At 45.3% G+C, this 18,521-nt stretch overlaps 1 protein-coding gene and 1 long non-coding RNA gene across 2 annotated transcripts in view; one reads left to right on the top strand and one right to left on the bottom strand.

Moving 5' to 3' along the window:
• Positions 1-11,385, bottom strand: part of LOC111544275 — a 29,790-nt gene extending 18,405 nt beyond the window's left edge. The window contains exon 1 of the long non-coding RNA XR_002732093.3: positions 11,213-11,385. This is a non-coding gene — a long non-coding RNA (uncharacterized LOC111544275). The remainder of the gene's footprint in view (positions 1-11,212) is intronic.
• RTP2 (receptor transporter protein 2) lies at positions 11,195-15,869 on the top strand. The gene is made up of 2 exons (XM_023214731.2): positions 11,195-11,787; positions 15,116-15,869. The coding sequence occupies exons 1-2, from the start codon at positions 11,624-11,626 to the stop codon at positions 15,630-15,632; spliced, it is 681 nt and encodes a 226-aa protein (XP_023070499.2). The 5' UTR covers positions 11,195-11,623; the 3' UTR covers positions 15,633-15,869.
• Positions 15,870-18,521: the final 2,652 nt, after the last annotated feature.

Below are 18,521 nucleotides of genomic sequence, written 5' to 3'. Positions count from 1 at the left end.
ACCCAAGTAACAAAAGGATCAGAAGCTACTCCCTTCGCAAACTGCTCCCCCCACCCCTCCTGCTTTTCTGCCTTGCAGATTAAAAATGAAAGTACGTCTGATTGGTCCCCTCCTGCAACCAATCAGACTGATTGTAGGCCTAGTCTTCACTTGCATAGGAGTGTAACTTTGTAACTTCACTTCAGCCTCCGATAGGTCACCTTCCATGACCAATCAGATTGATTGTGAGCCACTACTTCATTTACATAGGGTGTGAACCAAGGAACCAATGGGAAGCTTCTAGAGGAGTATTTAAAGCCCAGAAAATTCTGTAACCAGCGTTCCTGAGGTGCTTGCTCAAGCCTGCTGCTGGTCTGTGGAGTATACTTTTGTTTCAATAAATTTATGCTGTCTTTGCTTTATTCTTTCATAGCTTTGTATGTTTTGTCCAATTCTTTGTTAAAATGCCAAGAACCTGGACACCCTCCTCTGGTAACGTTTGTGTACCCCTGAGCACAGCTTTTTCAACTCACAACAGTGTAAGAAGAAAATTTAGGCTTTTAGGGTTGGTATTCTCTTAGGGTCAAAATTGTAAATTCTGGGCGTGGACAGAGAGGAAGCCACCGGGACATGCCATGGCGCTCACCACCTGCATCACAGTGTAGGCCAGTGTCCCTGGACGGCTGGTGCCTAGACTGTGGGCTGGGTGCATCTCAGTCCCCTCCCTGTTCCCCTTCAGTGCTGAGGGCCTGAGGAGGTGCCCCTTAAGCATTGTTCTCCTGATGACACTCAATGACTCTGGGTAGTTGTGGGTGGGAGACAGCATCGCATCTCTGCTGTCCTAGGCCCCTGCCACAGTGAGACCCAGAGCAAACAGCTTTCGCCTTGATTGAAGACCAGGCTCTGCTTTTGTCCAGCTACCGTCCCTGGGCCTCAGCAGATTCGAAGACTACATGGGATAATCTTCAAGAGCCCTTTTGGAAACAGTGACAAGGACTTTTCTGGTCAAAGAAACTGAGTGATGGAGGTAGGAGATTGCTCTCACTAGGGTGTTCTGGGAATATGAACCATTCGTTGAGGCCACAGAGTTCTAACTGCTGGGGGTCAGCCCATTCTCATCTATTGTTCCCAAGTTTTCCTGCATCCAAGAGACCAACACGCATGGATTCGGGACTTAGGGTTTTCTTATTCATACCGCCCAATATTTTCAGAATTCAAAAGGAGCGAACAAAATGACACTAGTTATCAGAAATTCTAATTCATTTTTCAGCCCACAAAGGGCTCAAAGTTCCTCTACATGTAACAATATGGAACTTTGCTGAGATACACTTTGTCTTTTTTAAAATAGTATCTATTGTTCTGAATTTAATTTCAAAATTAATGTGTTAAATATACATAAAAACTTGAAAAACAGCTATGACAAAACGTAGTAACATTTATTAGACATTCACCATATGCCAGGGGCATTTAGAAGTTTTAAAAATTTTTAAATCACTATGGATTCACAAAAAGTTACAAAAAAATAGTGTAGAGAGGTCCTGTGTCGCTTCTCCAAGTTTCCCTCCATGGTAAGGTCTTACCTAACGATAGCACAACCAGGAAGCTGACACAGAGGGTATAATCCACAGACCTTATTCAGACTTAACTCGTTTTACATGCACTCGTGTGTATGTGTATGCGCGTACGTGTGCATGTGTGTTTCTATGCAATTTTGTTGGATTTGCAGATTCACATAGGCACCACCTCAATCAAGATATACAACAGTACTATCACACTGAAGACAATTTGTGCTACCTTTTTATCGTCATCCTGTTTCCCTCCCTTCATCTCTAACCCTTGGCAACCTCTAATCTGTTCTCTACCTCTATAACTTTGTTTTTTTGAGAATGTTCTATAAATGGAATGTATAATGTAGGTAGAAAAATAATATTAAATAACGTTTATCAAGCACTCACTATGTGCCAAGAACTGTTTTTGGTTCTGTGCAAGTATGAGCCTATTTGATCCTCTCCGGAACCCAGTGCAATAGTCTGTGTTATTTTTCTTACTTTACAGATGTGGAGACTGAGATCATCACCCAGTTTTGTGCAGCCAGTCACTGGCAGAGCTGAGAGGGAAATCTAGATGTGGCTCTAGATTCTGAGGTTGTAATTAACATATTATCTCTCTAAATTGATTCAGCATAAACGTTTAAAAATTAACTACAGAAAATCATAATTAAAAAAGATCAACAGTTGCCTTAGAACACTTCAATGTATTGGTGCCATACAGACCACATTCTCTAAGAACAGTGCCGTTAAGTTAGAAATCAACAATAAAAAGGGAACTGGAAACATTACACTTGTTTATACGTTTTTAAAAAAATTCCCTCAAAACAACTCATGGGTCAAACAAGGAAAGCTGAGCGTTTCCTTCTAACAGAAGAGCAGTGGGTTCCCTAAAGGCACAGTGCACGGTGCAGGTGTCGATTGCTTCAAGGCTGAAAAAAAATAAAGGTAATACCATCTCTGCCCCAGACTGAATCCATGAGGGCAGGGACCATGTTTCAGTCATGCCAGTAGCCTCAGAGCCTCACCTGACAAGGTGTTAATAGATGCTTACAGAATGCATTTAAAAATAGACTCCCTTGGATGCTGCCTATATTCCTTGGATCCTAAAGTGCAGGCCAAGCTGGAAGACTCTTTGAGCCATTGGAAGCAAAAGCACACCAAAACCAGGATAGAGATGCACAGAAACAGCAAAAGGGGTGGCTACGCGTATTAGGAGCAGTGAGTGCACTTTGCTTCACATGGTGCCTTTAGACATCCAAAATCGCAGCAGAGAATGGGGTTTTAGAGGTGAGCGCCTTTGAAATTCCTAATTCGGCATCTAGAAAATTGATGCTCAGGGTACTTAACTGATTTATCTAGAGTTATTACAAGTTTGAGATAAGAACCTGGGTGTCCTGACTCCCCATAGAGAGCTTTGTGCCAACAGAGTGGACCCTTGACATTGCCAGAGAATTTTTGCCTACGCTTTCAGGAATCCTCCAGTCGAAAACCCAGAAATGTTTGCAAAGGTTTTCGGGCTTTTACTGAAATCCCATTTAGAGAGAATCATGGTGTATTAGTCAGCGTTGTCCAGATAAACGGAATTGATAGGATCTATATGTGGGGTGTGTATCTGTTTGTGTGTATGTGTATTTGGTTCTCCATATATTTAGGTAATATATACACATATGTATATGTATATTGTATACACGCACGTATATATATATATAATATAAACCTAAATATATGGAGAACCATACATATGTGGTTCCCAGCTTCTTCAGAGAAACAGAACCAATAAGATAGATATTTATGTGTGTGTGCTTGTATAGGATATACACATACACATACATATAATATATGTATTATATATATGTGTGTATGTATGGATATTTAGGAAGACATTTATTATGAGGAATTGGCTCATGTGATTATGGAGGCTGAAAATCCCACAGTCTTGCCAGCTGCAAGCTGAAGACCCAGGAAAGCCACTGGCATAGTTGGAAGGCCTGACAGCCAGAGAGCTGATCTTGTAGATTCTAGCCTGAGTCTCAAGGCCTGAGAACCAGGAGTTGAGGGTAGGAGGAGATCAATGTCTCAGCTCAAAAGTCAGGCAGAGAGTGAATTCAACCTTCCTGCATTGCCTTTTCATTCTGTTGAGGCCCTTAATGGATTGGATGATGCCCATCCACGCGGGGAGGGCCATCTGCTTTCCTCAATTCACAAATTCAAATGGCTGATCTCTTCCAAAAACACCCTCACAGACACATCCAGAAATCGTGTCCGAGCAGATATTTGAGCACCCCTTGGCCACGTGAAGTTGACATAAAATTATTCATCACACACATGTTGCCAGTGCATGTCCTCACATCATATTTACATTTTTTCAACTTTTAATGATGGTTCCTCCCTCTTTAGATAAACATTTTCACACAGAGATAGTATGTATGTATGTATGTATGTATGTATGTATGTATGTATGTATTTTGAGACAGAGTCTCATACTGTCACCCAGACTGGAGTGCAATGGTGTGATCTCGGCTCACTGCAACCTCTGCCTCCCGGGTTCACACAATTCTTCTGCCTCAGCCTCCTGAGTAACTGGGGTTGCAAGTGCGCACCACCATGCCTGGCCGATTTTTTGTATTTTTAGTAGAGATGGGATTTCACTATATTGGCCAGACTGGTCTTGAACTCCTGACTTCGTAATCTGCCCACCTCGGCCTCCCAAAGTGCTGGCATTACAGGCGTGCCCACCAGAGACAGCATTTTAATAAATTCCCAAGGTCCTGCCTGTGCAGTGGAACATGCAAGCCACGGTGAGGTGCTGATGCCAGTTTCAGATAGTGCTCAGCTAACAGAGGCTCACAAACAAGCTTCGAATCTGTGTCTTACAAGCCATTGTGCACCAAACTTGGAAGATGTCAATGCCATGTAACTTTTTTAAACATTAGAGATCCTATAAAACACTGCAATGCTTTAAAAATCAAATGCATTTTTAAATCAAATAAATTCTAAATGTTTAACAATAGTAACTTGGAAAAAGTAGTTTAACAATAGTAACTTGGAAAAAAATAGTAACTTGGAAAAAACGAAGGGCAAGGAGAGGTGGGGTGAAGAGGATATGGAACTTTCATTTAATAGTTAATATATTTTTGTATCATTTGACATTTTACAGTGAGTTTATTACTTTAAAAACTGTGCCTAGATTCTACTCCTGGGAAGACAGGAAAAAAATTTTGAAAAACTGGGCCTAGGGAATAGCTTAGTGGATAAATATGCATAGTCAGTAAGCCAGATTGTATGAGTCCAAATCCCGGAACTCTCACTTATTAACTGTATGACTACTAGTAAATCACTCAACCTGTCTGAGTCTCAGTTTCCTCTTATCTAAATGGGGAAAATAATTACAGTATCCACCTCATAGGGTTATTGCATGTGCTTAAATGAATTAATATACGTAAAGTACTTAGAAAAACTCAGTGCATAGTGAGGATTTTATCACTAGGACCTTTTATTATAATTAAGGTATATTAAATTAAGGTCCACTTCTGCAACTAGTATTTAAGATGAGGAACTAGTCTGCTGTTTCTTTGCCCAGCTTCTGATGCCTCAAGAATCAGCTTGAAACTTTTGCTATTCCTTGCATCATACAAATTCTCTGGATAGAATGAGTTTGGTGTTGCCCATGACCAGCTTCCATCAATGGGTCCCCTTGGACATTGAAACCATTTTGGACTGAATCTTAAGAGTTTCTTCACCCACTCAGACTTCACTTAATTGCCTTTCAGGGCATGACACAGATTAAGTAACTGTTATGGCACTGGCACCAACAGTTGCTACTTTATCATCACAGAGTTTACTCTTCACTGTAAATTATTTTCAAACTCCTTCTTTCCCCCTGCCTACCAGCATAAATCCACATGAAGATTTTTCTGTCTTCCTATAGCATGAAAAATCTAGGTAGGAGACTTAAGGCAAATTTGGTAGATATAGCCCCTGGGTGTCTGTTCATTTGTCACATGCTGATGTACTACTGGAGACTTACAAGCATCAGTGTATCTATTTCTTGTTCACATGTACCTTCATTGGGGAAAATAGTCCATAGAAGCTTTATTGACAATAAAAATTCATTAAAAATTGTATATTCCAATTCTATTAATTACTTTTCAATATAAAACATTGTAAACTATTTCTCCATCTTCTCATGACACTTAATCCAGTGGGTTTCAATTGGGAGTGTACAAAAGCATATTCAATGGAGTGTTCTCGCTAGAGAGCACTTTTGGATAATGGAGTGAAGGTCCTTTTCACACCTCCTACAGAGGGATCTAGATTTGCAAAGAGCTAAGCAGATTAGAATTCACGGCAAGTGTGTCATGGAAACAGCATTTTTAGACACCAGCCAATTTATGGGGAAAAGGGAGCGAGAGCAATGTGCTTAAATAGCACGTTGTTGATATGCAAATACAATCATGTAGTTCAGGCCTAAAACGATTTAGTAATTTCACATCCCCTCTAAGGCAAAATCTTACTTTTCCCAGGACGTTAAAAACTTCTTCATAATTCAGGTCCCACACATCTCTCAGGCCTCAACTTCCATCACTCTTCTGTGTGACCCAGATGTCCTAAATGACATGGAGTTTCAAGAATGATTCTATATCACTTCATTTTCTAAGTCTTTGCCCATGCTTTCCCCCCCTTAGGGAAAAGCACCCCTTTAAAAAATTTTATTTAGCTGCCAATTGCTCATCCTGTAAGGGTTTGTTCACATAACACTTCTTCTGTGGAAGCTTTATTGACTTCCCTACCCGCTATGATAATGCATGTTTCCCAAAGACCATCACAACGGTACCTCCCAACTTGCATCTTCTTCTTACAACATAGCTTTGACCTTCCTCCTCTCCAAATGTGGGGTCCATGTTCCTTTACCTTGAATCTGGGCAATGGTGAAAGTGTTGCTTTGTGACTTTTGAGGGTAGCTCATGAAGGAAGGCACAGCTTCTGCCTGATTCTCTGGGGACACCAGCCCTTGAAACTCAGCCAGCATCCTGTGAGGAAGCCCAGGCTCCATAGAAAGGCCATGTGTAGATGTTTTGTCCTATAGCCCTAGCTGTGGTCCCATCTCACAGGCAGCATCAACCTCCAGACATAGGAATGAATGAGCCTTCATATAATTTTTCCAAGAAGACCTAGTTTGCTGCTGCTGTTTTAACTGGAGAACGGTATTAGGAACCCAGATGTGCATGGTAGGTGTGTTCATTGTTACTGGGGCAGGTCATGTTTAAAGAAATACTCACTCTGGCCAGGCTCGGTGGCTCATGCCTATAATCCCAGCATTTGGGGAGGCCAACGTGGGTGGATCACAACGTCAGGAGTTCGAGACCAGCCCGGCCAACATTGCAAAACTCCATCTTTACTAAAAAGACAAAAATTAGCCAGGTGTGGTGGTAAGCATCTGTGATCCCAGCTACTCAGGAGGCTGAGGCAGGAGCATCACTTGAACTCAGGAGGCGGAGGTTGCAGTGAGCTGAGATCATGCCATTGCACTCCAGCTTGCATGACATAGTGAGACTCTGTCCCAAGAACAAAGAAAAAAAGAAAAGAAATGTTCAGTCTGTGTGAGATGAAGTGAGGCATGCATTGGTACTTCATGTGCTCCCACTCTATATCCAAATTTAACTATAATTGTTAGATGTTCTGGCTTGTAGTTGCGGCCATTTTCTTGTTTCACTAACAATGGATCTTTCTCTTTTAAAATTATTTTTATTCTTGTCAGTGGATTTTCTTGTAGCATTCTCTCTTTCCAAGCTTTTCTTACATTCACCTTGGGACTTTGCAAGAAACGTAGCTTTCTAACTATAGCATCTATAATCATATATCAAGAAAGCTCAAATTTCCTGAGAAATCTAAAGATCTGCATCTCATATGCTTTGTTTTACATCTCACGTAAAACGTCTTCATTTAACATCTTTGTTTTACATCTCGTGTAAGATCTGCAACTCATATGGTTTGTTTTACTATTAAACCTGCCTGCCTTATCCTTGGGAGTGAGCAAGCATTTTTACAGTGTGTAGATCTGCTCTTTCCAATTGCTTGACAACTGGGGAAATAAATTGAAGTGTTTCTAGAATATTTAACTTAACTCTAAGCAAAGCCTGATCATTTTGGGCCTGTGACTCCTATCGACTGCGTATCTTCTGATTCCAATGTCAGAGCTAAGTGGTCTGTTTAAATCTTTACTAGGGGCTTTTAACTGCCTGTTTATGTAATATCTATGTAATGTTTGTACAATTTTATGCACTTGAACACTTTCATCTTAATTTTTGGATAAGAAAAAAAGGAAAGTCAGTATCCAGCCTTAAGGGTAAATACAATAATAATGAGTGTATTAGTCATGTCCCTCCTCACTCCCATGTAAATTGAAGTACACAGTCAATTCTGCATGTGGAAAGTCTCCAAGGAAGTTAACTGAGCTCAGTGTTGGGGCCAAACAGCCTTTCTGACTGCTCATTGAGAAATCCCCATCAGTATTTGGAAGGTGACCTGGTTCCTAAAGATAGACACTCAAGGTAAAATTGGTTCTATTGATAGTGAAAGACTTCCCTCAGGAATGGACGCAGCTTTAATGGGTCCTTTCCTTGTGTGAATTGGTGTCTTCTGGAAAGCCCTGGAACTACACACGTTCTCCTGGGTAAATGTGGGTTTAATAGGAAAGATATGTATTTTTAAAAATCTGCCCAGGATATTGACCCCAGCACTGTTATTTTTAGAATGGATGCTTTAAAAGCTGGCATAATCTATCCCATGCTCCCTTTTCACCCTGCCTTGATGGCTGGGAGTGTCCCAGAGAGGAGTCATGGCTATTTTTGTGTGTGTTGAGCCTCAGCTCAACAGAAACTAACAGATTCTCTGAGTATAGCTAAGGAACTCTGAAGAAGGCCCTCAGCCTCTTGGACAGAAGCAGCATGGGCTGTACCCGCTAAACGTGTCCCCAGACCCTCTATATTCTTCCTTCCTAACTCAACCCCCATGTCTTTTTTTTTTTTCTCTTTTGCATGGAGTACACCCTATTTCCATCTGTTTTTTTATTTATTCACATCCCATAAATAGTGTGATAATTCTTCAGCAAATCTCTACGTAGGATAATAAGGCCCTGAAAAAAGGATAAGTAGATACGGCCACTCTTAATACAGACTCCAGAGCCTTTGGGGTACTGAGAAGCACAGCGCGTAGAATTTGGACCCTTGGACATCAGCAGAAACAGAACGTCACCTGCCTGCAGTTGCTCCAGTTGCTGCCAATTAATAAAAGGGCAGCATGAAGTCTTCCTGGGATGTTGTTTCTACACTATGCGCCACTATTAGAGAGCCACGGACTGCTCTGTGTGGCCTCCCCTGAGATTCAGAGGTCAGCCCCCACCCAAAGAGTGCGAGCTTGGACCACGCTCTCACCAAGTGCTGCAACCTGGGGATGGAGAGGCCTTCCTAATATCGCTTGAAAATACTCTGCAGGGGCTCTTGGATTCGCCCTATAGCATCGTCTATGGTTCTTTGAATTGCAGAGAGACAGGAGAAGATAGGACACAGCTTGCATTCGTCCTGGATCTATTTCCTGGGAAAGGCATATTATAAACCACTTGCTCATTTGACTCAATCTTCTTTTTTTGTTTTTCATTTTTGGCCTCCAGTAGCCTGTGGGACAACATATCGCATCAGTAACAATGGCTGGCAATAGAAGGGAACCTTCCCAGGACTGGAGCAGGTGGAGAGCAAATTTGTCTCCTCAAGAACATGTATTGAAATCTCTGAGGCAGAGGTATATATCATTTTCAAAACTCCCTAGATGATTTTGATGTACACACCTTTTCAACTCTTCATTACTTTGTCATTTTAGGCTCCACACTGGCATTTCTTATGTTACTCTAATAAGTAAAATTTGAATAACAAATATTTTGCAAAGCTCTTCATTAACCTGCACTCCAGATTGAAGGGGAGAAGTCATTCTTTTATCCATCCTCTCCCCCCTTGCTGATTTGTTTGCAGAATATAGGTGCACAGTATTTTATTTTATAAAGAAATAACAATTTCTTTATTTGAAAAAGTACTACCTAAATAAAAGACGTATAATGAAGTTGCCAGAGTGTGATGTGGCCACAGCTGTACACAATATACATTGGTAAGCTCTTAAATCATGGGATCTGGAATAACATAGCGCCATTCACGGAAAATTGAAGTAGTAATTGTGCTCACCGATTGTATGAAAAGTGAAAACGGTGCTTTTATACAGAAAGATGAATTATATTGGTCTCTGCTTAGAGAGCTGCTATGCTAAATTAAACCTGACACTAGGCCTAAGGGGATTGCATCATTTGAGAAAAAAAAAAGCACACACAACAGGTAAACCCTGACAATTCTCATCCTCTTTCTGTTTTTCCTTTATTGCCATTTGTTCTGGGAACAAGGGTATAATATTTCTTAGAAGTTCATTCCTGGCACGAGGGTCTAGGCCAGGCCATAAGCTCATCTCAGCTTCATTCAATTCCTGGCCATTCATGGATCCCTCTGTCTCACCTGGTCTGGTAACTGGCTTCTGAGGGAAACCCCTGTGAGGTTTGAGCTACCCAGTCCTGAGAGCTTGGGCCAGTAATTTTCCATTTCTAGGCCTCAGTTGTCTTAATTCAATGTCAAGAAATTTTGGTTAAGAAATGAAGAGTTGAAGAAACAAATCAGATTTTTAAAAATAAAAGAGCTCTTCTAGAGCTACCAGTCAATGGTTCTAAGACAATTGTGTCCTTTCTGAGGTCCTTAGCACAAAGCCACTAGAGTAACACGTTTTCATTTCATGAGAGAATCCAGTGACATTGCCCCTGCCCTCACCCTTCCGGAAAACCACTTGGCAACTCAACACCAAGAACTTCTGGTTCTTAGCAACCTATTTCACTTCTTGATGCTGTTTACTGTTGAAACTCTGCATGTCCAAGGATCCAGATTTCCAGATTAAAGAATTATAAGATGATTACAGCTGGAAGTTGGACCAAAGCTAGAGTAAGCAGCCACATGCCTGGTCTTTTCCATGCTCAAGGCTACCTCCCTTCAGGTGACCATGTCTTCACCTGGATTACCAAATTTGAAATCAAATTCCCCTTTAGTCTCTAAAGAATTTAAATTGGGCATCACAGAGCTATGGATGCTCTCTTGCTCCAGCTTAGCAGCAATGGAGGCAGCAGGAGCCTGCAGCAGAGGACAAACTCACTCCTCCAGTAGCCGCCTTAGCCTGGCTTGGGACCAGGAACTGAATATGGGCTCTAACAGTTCTATGGTGCTATGAATCTGAAATGTTATTACTGTGTTTTTCATGGCATATGAAATTACGTTCTAGCTCACCAGCCGGTCTGAGATTGCCCTCGACAAAGAGACGTTACTTCTCACTCAATTCCCTGTTAGGAGCACAATTGTACTAAAATAAATAAACAGATGAGCTTAGTTTCAGAAGGCCTAGATCTGAATCTTGGATGAGTCACTTAGGGGTTGCATAAACTTCAGTTTCCTGATCTGATCTGCCTTGGCCAGCACACGGGTCAAGTAGTTTGTGCTAGACACACGGTAAGTGATGGTCACAGCACATCAAGGGGTGTGGAAGCAGCAGGCTCTGCCTTTCCCTGTCCCTCATTTCTCTTTGACTTCCTAGGCTGTCATAGTAACTATAGCACACGATGTGGAGAATGCTAGAAGAGCAGTTGGGTGAAGCAGGGCCACCAAATGTCCTTGCCTCCTGGAGACCTCTGGAAACCCCGGTGAGTATGGTCTGAGGTTGGGCCTCCCACCATGCTTGCTCCTCTCAGTCCTACCCAGCGCTGCCTCTCAAGCCTAGCTCAGGGCCCTGAAACTCCCCTTGGGGCTTCCCTTCTCCCTAGCCCTCCCTCTTGGTGCCCTTCCTGGCTACCATGGTAACAGGTTCCAGGGTAACAAAGGAGGGAGCTGGGTCCTGTTTCTTCCCAGTCCTGCCGATGAGGATTCTCAGATCGTAGACACTGAATAGTCCCGCACCTAATCGTGCTGTTTCTGTGTTCTCACTAGGGCTGAGCTCGAACTGCCACCTCTGCCAGCAGGACCATGTGTACCAGCTTGACCACTTGTGAGTGGAAGAAAGTCTTCTATGAGAAGATGGAGGTGGCGAAGCCTGCAGACAGTTGGGAGCTCATCATAGACCCCAACCTCAAGCCCAGTGAGCTGACGCCTGGCTGGAAGCAGTATGTGGAGCAGCATGCCTCAGGCAGGTGAGAGGCTCAGTGGGGAGGGACCTTGAAGACAGGCCATGGGTCACAGCTGTGGGGTACTTTCCAAGGAGAGATAGAGCCCCGTCCCTGGGGCAGGCTCATTCTGGTGTCAACTCAGATGGGGGAAAAAGACAAAGAACAGCCGGCTGGGTCACAGAGTTCTTGGTTTTAATCCTAGCAATACCACTAACTCCCTGGGTGACCCTGAGCAAGTTATGGTCTATCTTTTGGTCTTAGTTGTCCACATTAAATGAAGAGTAATATCTTCTGTAATATCTTCTACGTCCCTGCAATCTCTGACATTTAAAGAGTGAGTTGGAACTAAAGGAAGGAAGCTATGAGTTCCAATGGGGAAAGCCTTAACCTAGAAGTTGGGGGGATGTGGAGGGTGCAGCTATGCTCTGGTCCTAGATATGTTTAGTGAATTAATCCAAATTGATCTGAATACAGAAATATTTATTGACCACCTGCTATGTGCTATGAACTGGCTCTATATAGCTAAGTAGCCCTGTAAACTTGGCAAGTCTGTTTCCCTTTCTGGCTCTCAGTTTTTATATTTACAAAATCAGGGGGTTGGTCTTAGATAATCGATCCTACCCACTCTAGCTCTATTATCTATGTACCTGTGATAAAAAGATTTAACTTTGAGCAAAACCTTCTTTAAGAACTTAGAGCCCATGGTCCCACTCTTTTTTTTTTTGAGACGGAGTCTCGCTCTGTCGCCGGGGCTGGAGTGCAGTGGCCAGATCTCAGCTCACCGCAAGCTCCGCCTCCCGGGTTCCCGCCATTCTGCCTCAGCCTCCCGAGTAGCTGGGTCTACAGGCGCCCGCCACCTCGCCCGGCTAGATTTTTGTATTTTTTGGTAGAGACGGGGTTTCACCGTGTTAGCCAGGATGATCTCCATCTCCTGACCTCGTGATCTCCTTGTCTCGGCCTCCCAAAGTGCTGGGATTACAGGCTTGAGCGACCGCGCCTGGCCGGTCCCACTCTTTATAGGAACTGCACATCCAGTGCAGTGCAAAGAGCCCTTGAGGCCAAGGGGAAGAGGCCGTCTAAAGTCCACATGCCTTTCCTCCTTTTAGATCATGATTTGGGACTGGGACTACAGAAATCCCTGCCCAAACTACTTCAAGTCTTGTGGTAGTTTGGGCAGGGATTTCTGTAGTCCCCGTTCCAAATCATGATCTAAAAGGAGGCATCTGTAGGGTCTGTGCAGGCCTTTTCCCTGTGTCCTTTGATTCAAGAGAGGCCAATAGGTGACTGTGATTTGGAGATGTAGCCAGAACACGGACACAAAGGCTGGGCTGTTCACACGTGTATGTGTTTGAAGCTTCTCGTGGTACAGAATGGTGCTGAGGATGGGAACAGAGGAGGCAAGATGTGGGTAGGGAGCTCACATTTGTACTCTTGCCCCAAGACCTGGAATTATTGGAGTAAATCTGGCTTGTGGAAAAACACACACACACACACACACACACACACACACACACACACACACAGAAAGCCAGAGGTTGGCTGATTCATGTCAGTTCCATCAATTCAAGAAGCATCTGCTGGGTACCTATTATGTGCTGGGCACTGGCTCTGCCTCTAACTAACTGTGTGTACATGGATGCCTCTCTTACTATCTGTGCGTGAGTCTCCTCTCAGTGAAATAAAGGGCTGACTAGATGCTTCTTAAGCTCCCCTGCCCCTAGATCTGATATTTTTGAATTTAAGATGTGAGGCCTGGTTTGATGGAGGTGAAGCAACTCTGGGTTGGCTTGATGTAAAAAGGTGTAGAAGGAGACTGAAAACATAAAGCATTTGAACTGCCTGCTGGGAGAGATGGCAGAGGCCTGGAAAGTTGAGTGCCTGGGATCCAGAGTTCAGGGGCTGAGCTCAGCAAACTTATGTCTCCTCTTGCCTCAGGGATAAGCGCCTCTTACTCCTGGCTGGTGACTTGTGGCTCCCAGCTGGCCTCAGGAAGGGCTGAAGAACTGTTGCCCATGAGCTTATTTGTGCACAGGTTCACTCTGTCTCTAAACAGTCAGATGCCCTGCAGCTCTCACCCAGCATTGGGGGTAGGGTAACCTCTCCTGGTTCAGTACCAACCAGGTTCCTCTGACCTGTCAACCCTGACTTGGGCCATTCTGGGTACTGTTCTATGCTCATGTGATCAGGCTTTCAAGGGTCCGGGACTGGCTTGGCCTTGTCTCCATCCCACAGCCTGGGTTGAGTGGTGTTCGGCATATGGTAGGTGTTGAGTGGTGTCTGTTGGATTGAATTGAGTTCCTCATCAGAAGTCCTTCAAGGCCATCATACAATGGATCCAGAAAGGGCCAGTGATGAGGGCAGAGTCAGCTCAGTGGATGGACCGCCTGTGAAGTCTCTGTTGATGACTGAGCCTGGACGAGGCTCATCTCAGGGAAGGAAAGAACTGCCCTGGAGGTAAGGAGTGCTGCATCACTGAAGTGTGCAGGCAGTGGTGGGGTGGAATGAGTGGGGCTGGCCTAGATGAGCCCCAGGCTACCATCCACCACACTTCTTGAGGCTGGGACTCTAGAAAACCCAGGTTAGGCCAAGTGGCCTGTGTGCATGTAAGAAAGAGAGACAAAGCGTGTGTGCATGTGTCTGTGTGTGTGTGAGGAGTGGCAATGGAAATGAGTACCCACTTTTCCAGTCCCCACTGCAGGGCTAGAGCGGGATCTAGAGATGACTTGTCAAGAGACTGGGGAGCGTTCTTTGTGAAGATGTAGTAACTAAACTTGGTAGTTCCTCCCAAAGCCAGTTGATCCTATCCATCCCATCATTCTCAGTGGCATACTAAGGACCTACAGTGTGCCAGGGTCTGTGCTTGGCACAAGTAGAGGCGTCTCTTCTCCCCAGAGTAAGCAAGATGCGAGAGTTAGATGGTGTATGTCATCCTTATTAGAGTTGCAGGAGGTCACAGAGGAAGGACTCTTATTGAACGCCAACACGCTTCATTTCACACATGAGAAATGAAGCCCAGAGAGGGGGAATGACCCGGCACAGCGCCCAGGTGCAAGACCTGAGTGCATTGGGCTCGCGGGTAGCTGAGACCGCAGGAGGCATGCTCTAGAGCACTGCTGGATGCCAGATGGCTCGGGCACTGGCTCCTGAGGATGCTGCTTGGGTCCCAGGGGTGCTCACCAGGAGGAGGCGATAGCAGGCAGGCCTTGGAGTGCTAATGAATCCACAGGGCAGTAAACACGCTGCCTCCATCTCCAAGCACGGGCACACAGGCCTTTTTCCTCACTCAGAGCTCCTCGGGGCGGGTTGTCTCTGGGAGGCCCACCTTCTCCACCCCTCCTTCTCCTCCCGGCAGGTTCCATTGCTCCTGGTGCTGGCACACCTGGCAGTCTGCCCACGTGGTCATCCTCTTCCATATGCATCTGGACCGTGCCCGGCGGAAGGGCTCGGTGCGCATGCGCGTCTTCAAGCAGCTGTGCTATGAGTGCGGCTTGGCGCGGCTGGACGAGTCCAGCATGCTGGAGGAGAACATCGAGGGCCTGGTGGACAACCTCATCACCAGCCTGCGCGAGCAGTGCTACGACGAGGACGGCGGCCAGTACCGCATCCACGTGGCCAGCCGCCCGGACAGCGGGCCACATCGTACAGAGTTCTGCGAGGCCTGCCAGGAGGGCATCGTGCACTGGAAGCCCAGCGAGAAGCTGCTGGAGGAGGAGGCGACCGCCCACACCTTCTCTGAAGCCTCCAAGCCGAGGGCCCAGGCGGGATCCGGTTACAACTTCTTGTCTCTTCGCTGGGGCCTCTTCTGGGCCTCTCTCTGCCTGCTCGTTGTCTACCTGCAGTTCTCCTTCCGCAGACCTGCTTTCCTTTAGTGGAGCTGGTTAAGGGTGGGAGAGTACACATGGGCTTGAGAGTGGAGGACACAGTCTGGTCTTGATCCTGCTACAGATTCAGCATATGACTGGACAGCCCGGTCACCTCTCTGGGCCTCAGTTTATGCATCTGTGGAATGAGGGGATTGCATTAGAAGATATGTAATGATTCTTTCACTGGATGTGGCAATAAAGGGGGGAAGGGGAAAAGGGTGTAATAAAGGTTTTAGAGCTTGCCAAGATTGGTGCTAGTACTAAGTCAACAGGGAGAGACCTGCTTCCTTTCTTTCCTCCACCTCCATCTCTACCTCTCCTTATGCTTCATTTCCATATATCACCCCCCATTATGACCCCATTAGATTCTGTCTTAACCCTGCCTCGTCCTCAAACTCACATTCAGCTGCCTCTGCCCATCGTGGCTTGCTTCCTTTTGGAGAGCGCAGTGGCCCCATTCAATGCTTAGGGACAAGGTACCTGGTCCTCTCCTGGAGAGCCTGCTCCCATCGTTCTGAAGCTTAGTTTTTTTACTCTGGTTCTAGGGTCTGCTTGGCTGGAATTGTCTAGAGCTGCACTGTCCAATATGTTGGCCGCTAGCCATATGTGGCTATTTCAATTTAAATTAATTAGAATGAAGTAACATTAACAATTCAGTTCCTTAGTCACATCAGCCACATATCAAGTGCACAGTACCCATATGTGGCCAGTGGCTAACATATTGCAATGTACAGATATAGAACATCATTACAGAAATTTCTGTTGGTGAACTCCAGTCCAGAACTTGAAATTCTCACTTAAATGTATGTGGACTTCTACCACTAAGAGGTGGGCACAGGTTTAAAGGTGCAACATGAAGCCTTCTGGGGGCAGGTAAAGGTGGGGTGGGGTGTGGTAAAGGTAGATAAATACTGTAAATAGATGACCTCTGTGCATGGCTCTCTGTTGAGTAGCATCTGCAGGTCCTTGTATTGTCTTACCTTATTTCCTGAGAGGATATGGAAAGTGGGTCTGGGCTGGGCGTGGTGGCTCACGCCTGTAATCCCAGCACTTTGGGAGGCCAAGGTGGGCAGATCATGAGGTCAGGAGTTTGAGACTAGCCTGACCAACATGGTGAAACCCCGCCTTTACTAAAAAATACAAAAATTAGCTGGGCCTGATGGCCAACATGTTGAAACCCTGTCTCTACTAAAAATACAAAAATTAGCCCGGTGTGGTGGCACACACCTGTAGTCCTAGCTACTCGGGAGACTGAGGCAGGAGAATTGCTTGAACCCGGGAGGCGGAGGTTGTAGCGAGCCAAGATTGCACCACTGCACTCCAGCCTGGGTGACAGAGCTAGACTCTGTCTTGGTGGTGGGGGGTGGGGGGTGGGGTGGAAGTGGGTGAGAAGGAGGCAAGGGAAGAAAGTGGGTCTGGGAAAGAAAGTCAGAAAGTAGGTCTGGGAAAGAAAGCAGACCATAGGAGAGGGGTGCCAATTGCCAGTTGCTTATAGCCCCTTTGTAGGGTTCAGAGACCATAAATGCCACAGCTGTGTCTTTTCTTTTTTAAGACGTAGTCTCATTCTGTTGTCCAGGCTGGAGTGCAGTAGAGCCGTCACAGCTCACTGCAGCTTCGAATTCTCAGGCTCAAGTGATCCCTCACCTCAGCCTCACAAGTAGCTGGGACCACAGGGGCACCCCAACATACCTGGAATTACTGTACTTTTTTGTAGAGATGGGGCTTTTTCTACATTGCCCAAGTTGGTCTCGAACTCCTGGGCTCCAATATCTGTCCTGCTCAGCCTCCTAAAGTGCTGGGATTATAGGCATGGGCCACCACTCCTGGCCCATCACTGTGTCTTGAAGGAAATACAAGCTTGAGACAGAAAAGTGTGTCCAAGAATAGTTGTCAAGGAAATGGAAGGTTGAGACAAGTGTTGGAAACCAAAGTGGATTGCGAAGTAGGAGATGGAGAACAAGGAAAAGGGAAAACAAGATTAGGAGTACAGATTGCATAAAGACTATGCCTTCAGCAAGGCCACCTTCCTTATGGAGTATTAGGCTGGGGCTGCGTTTCTTGAGACAGGCAAGGTCATAAAATGTTTTCATTTAGGATGCTCCTCAGGTGGGTTTCAGTGACTACTTCTCTTGGTAGTGCTTTCATAGGGAGTCAGTCGTAGACTTGTGACGTCGCTAGCACTTCCTCATAAACTTTCTTGGTGTCCTATAGAATGTTATCAAAGCTGTGAAGTGTACTTGGGCTGGCAGAATGCTTCCAGAAGGCCCTGTATTAGCCATCCACCATCCTGACCTGAACATGGAAGTCCATGCTGTAGCAGGCTTGGCTGCATGATGCCCTGATATCAGAGATGAGTCCCAGTAAGGCAACACTTAGCTGTAAGGAGGCTGCAAGAATCTCAGCAGAAGCACAACTTCTGGCTTTTCTTTTTCATTGAAAGTAGCCATGCCCCAAAAGGCAGCTGGGGGACCTGTGGAAAATCATTGCAAGATGATAGCTCAGTGTGCATGTCTTGGTTTGGTGGGTGCTTGGAGAGGAGACAGCAAGTGGGTCTGGTCAACTGGGTCTGGGATACGAAGCAGATCACAGGGTGGATCATACACATGTTTTGTTTTGTTTTGTTTTTTTGAGATGGAGTCTCTGTTGCCCATGCTGTAGTGCAGTGGCATGACCTCGACTCACTGTAACCTCCAGTTCCCGGGTTCAAGTGATTCTCCTGCCTCAGTCTCCTGAGTAGCTGGGACTACAGGCATGCACCATCAGGCCTGGCTAATTTTTTGTGTTTTTAGTAGAAACAGGGTTTCACCATGTTGGCCAGGTTAGTCTTGAACTCCTGGCCTCAAGCAATCTGCCCGCCTCAGCCTCCCAAAGTGCTGGGATTATAGACGTGAGCCA

Source organism: Piliocolobus tephrosceles, chromosome 2, assembly GCF_002776525.5.
Source record: "Piliocolobus tephrosceles isolate RC106 chromosome 2, ASM277652v3, whole genome shotgun sequence".
Classification (NCBI taxonomy): Eukaryota; Metazoa; Chordata; class Mammalia; order Primates; family Cercopithecidae; genus Piliocolobus; species Piliocolobus tephrosceles.
The sequence above is the reverse complement of the archived record's forward strand: the minus strand, read 5'-3'. Positions and strand labels throughout refer to the sequence as shown.

What these genes read in the sequence shown, in the direction of transcription:
- RTP2 (XM_023214731.2), top strand. Translation starts at nt 11,624, where the DNA reads ATGTGTACCAGCTTGACCACTTGTGAGTGGAAGAAAGTCTTCTATGAG. An exon ending in GAGCAGCATGCCTCAGGCAG is followed by an intron (nt 11,788 to 15,115) that starts GTGAGAGGCTCA and finishes TCCTCCCGGCAG; the next exon opens with GTTCCATTGCTCCTGGTGCT.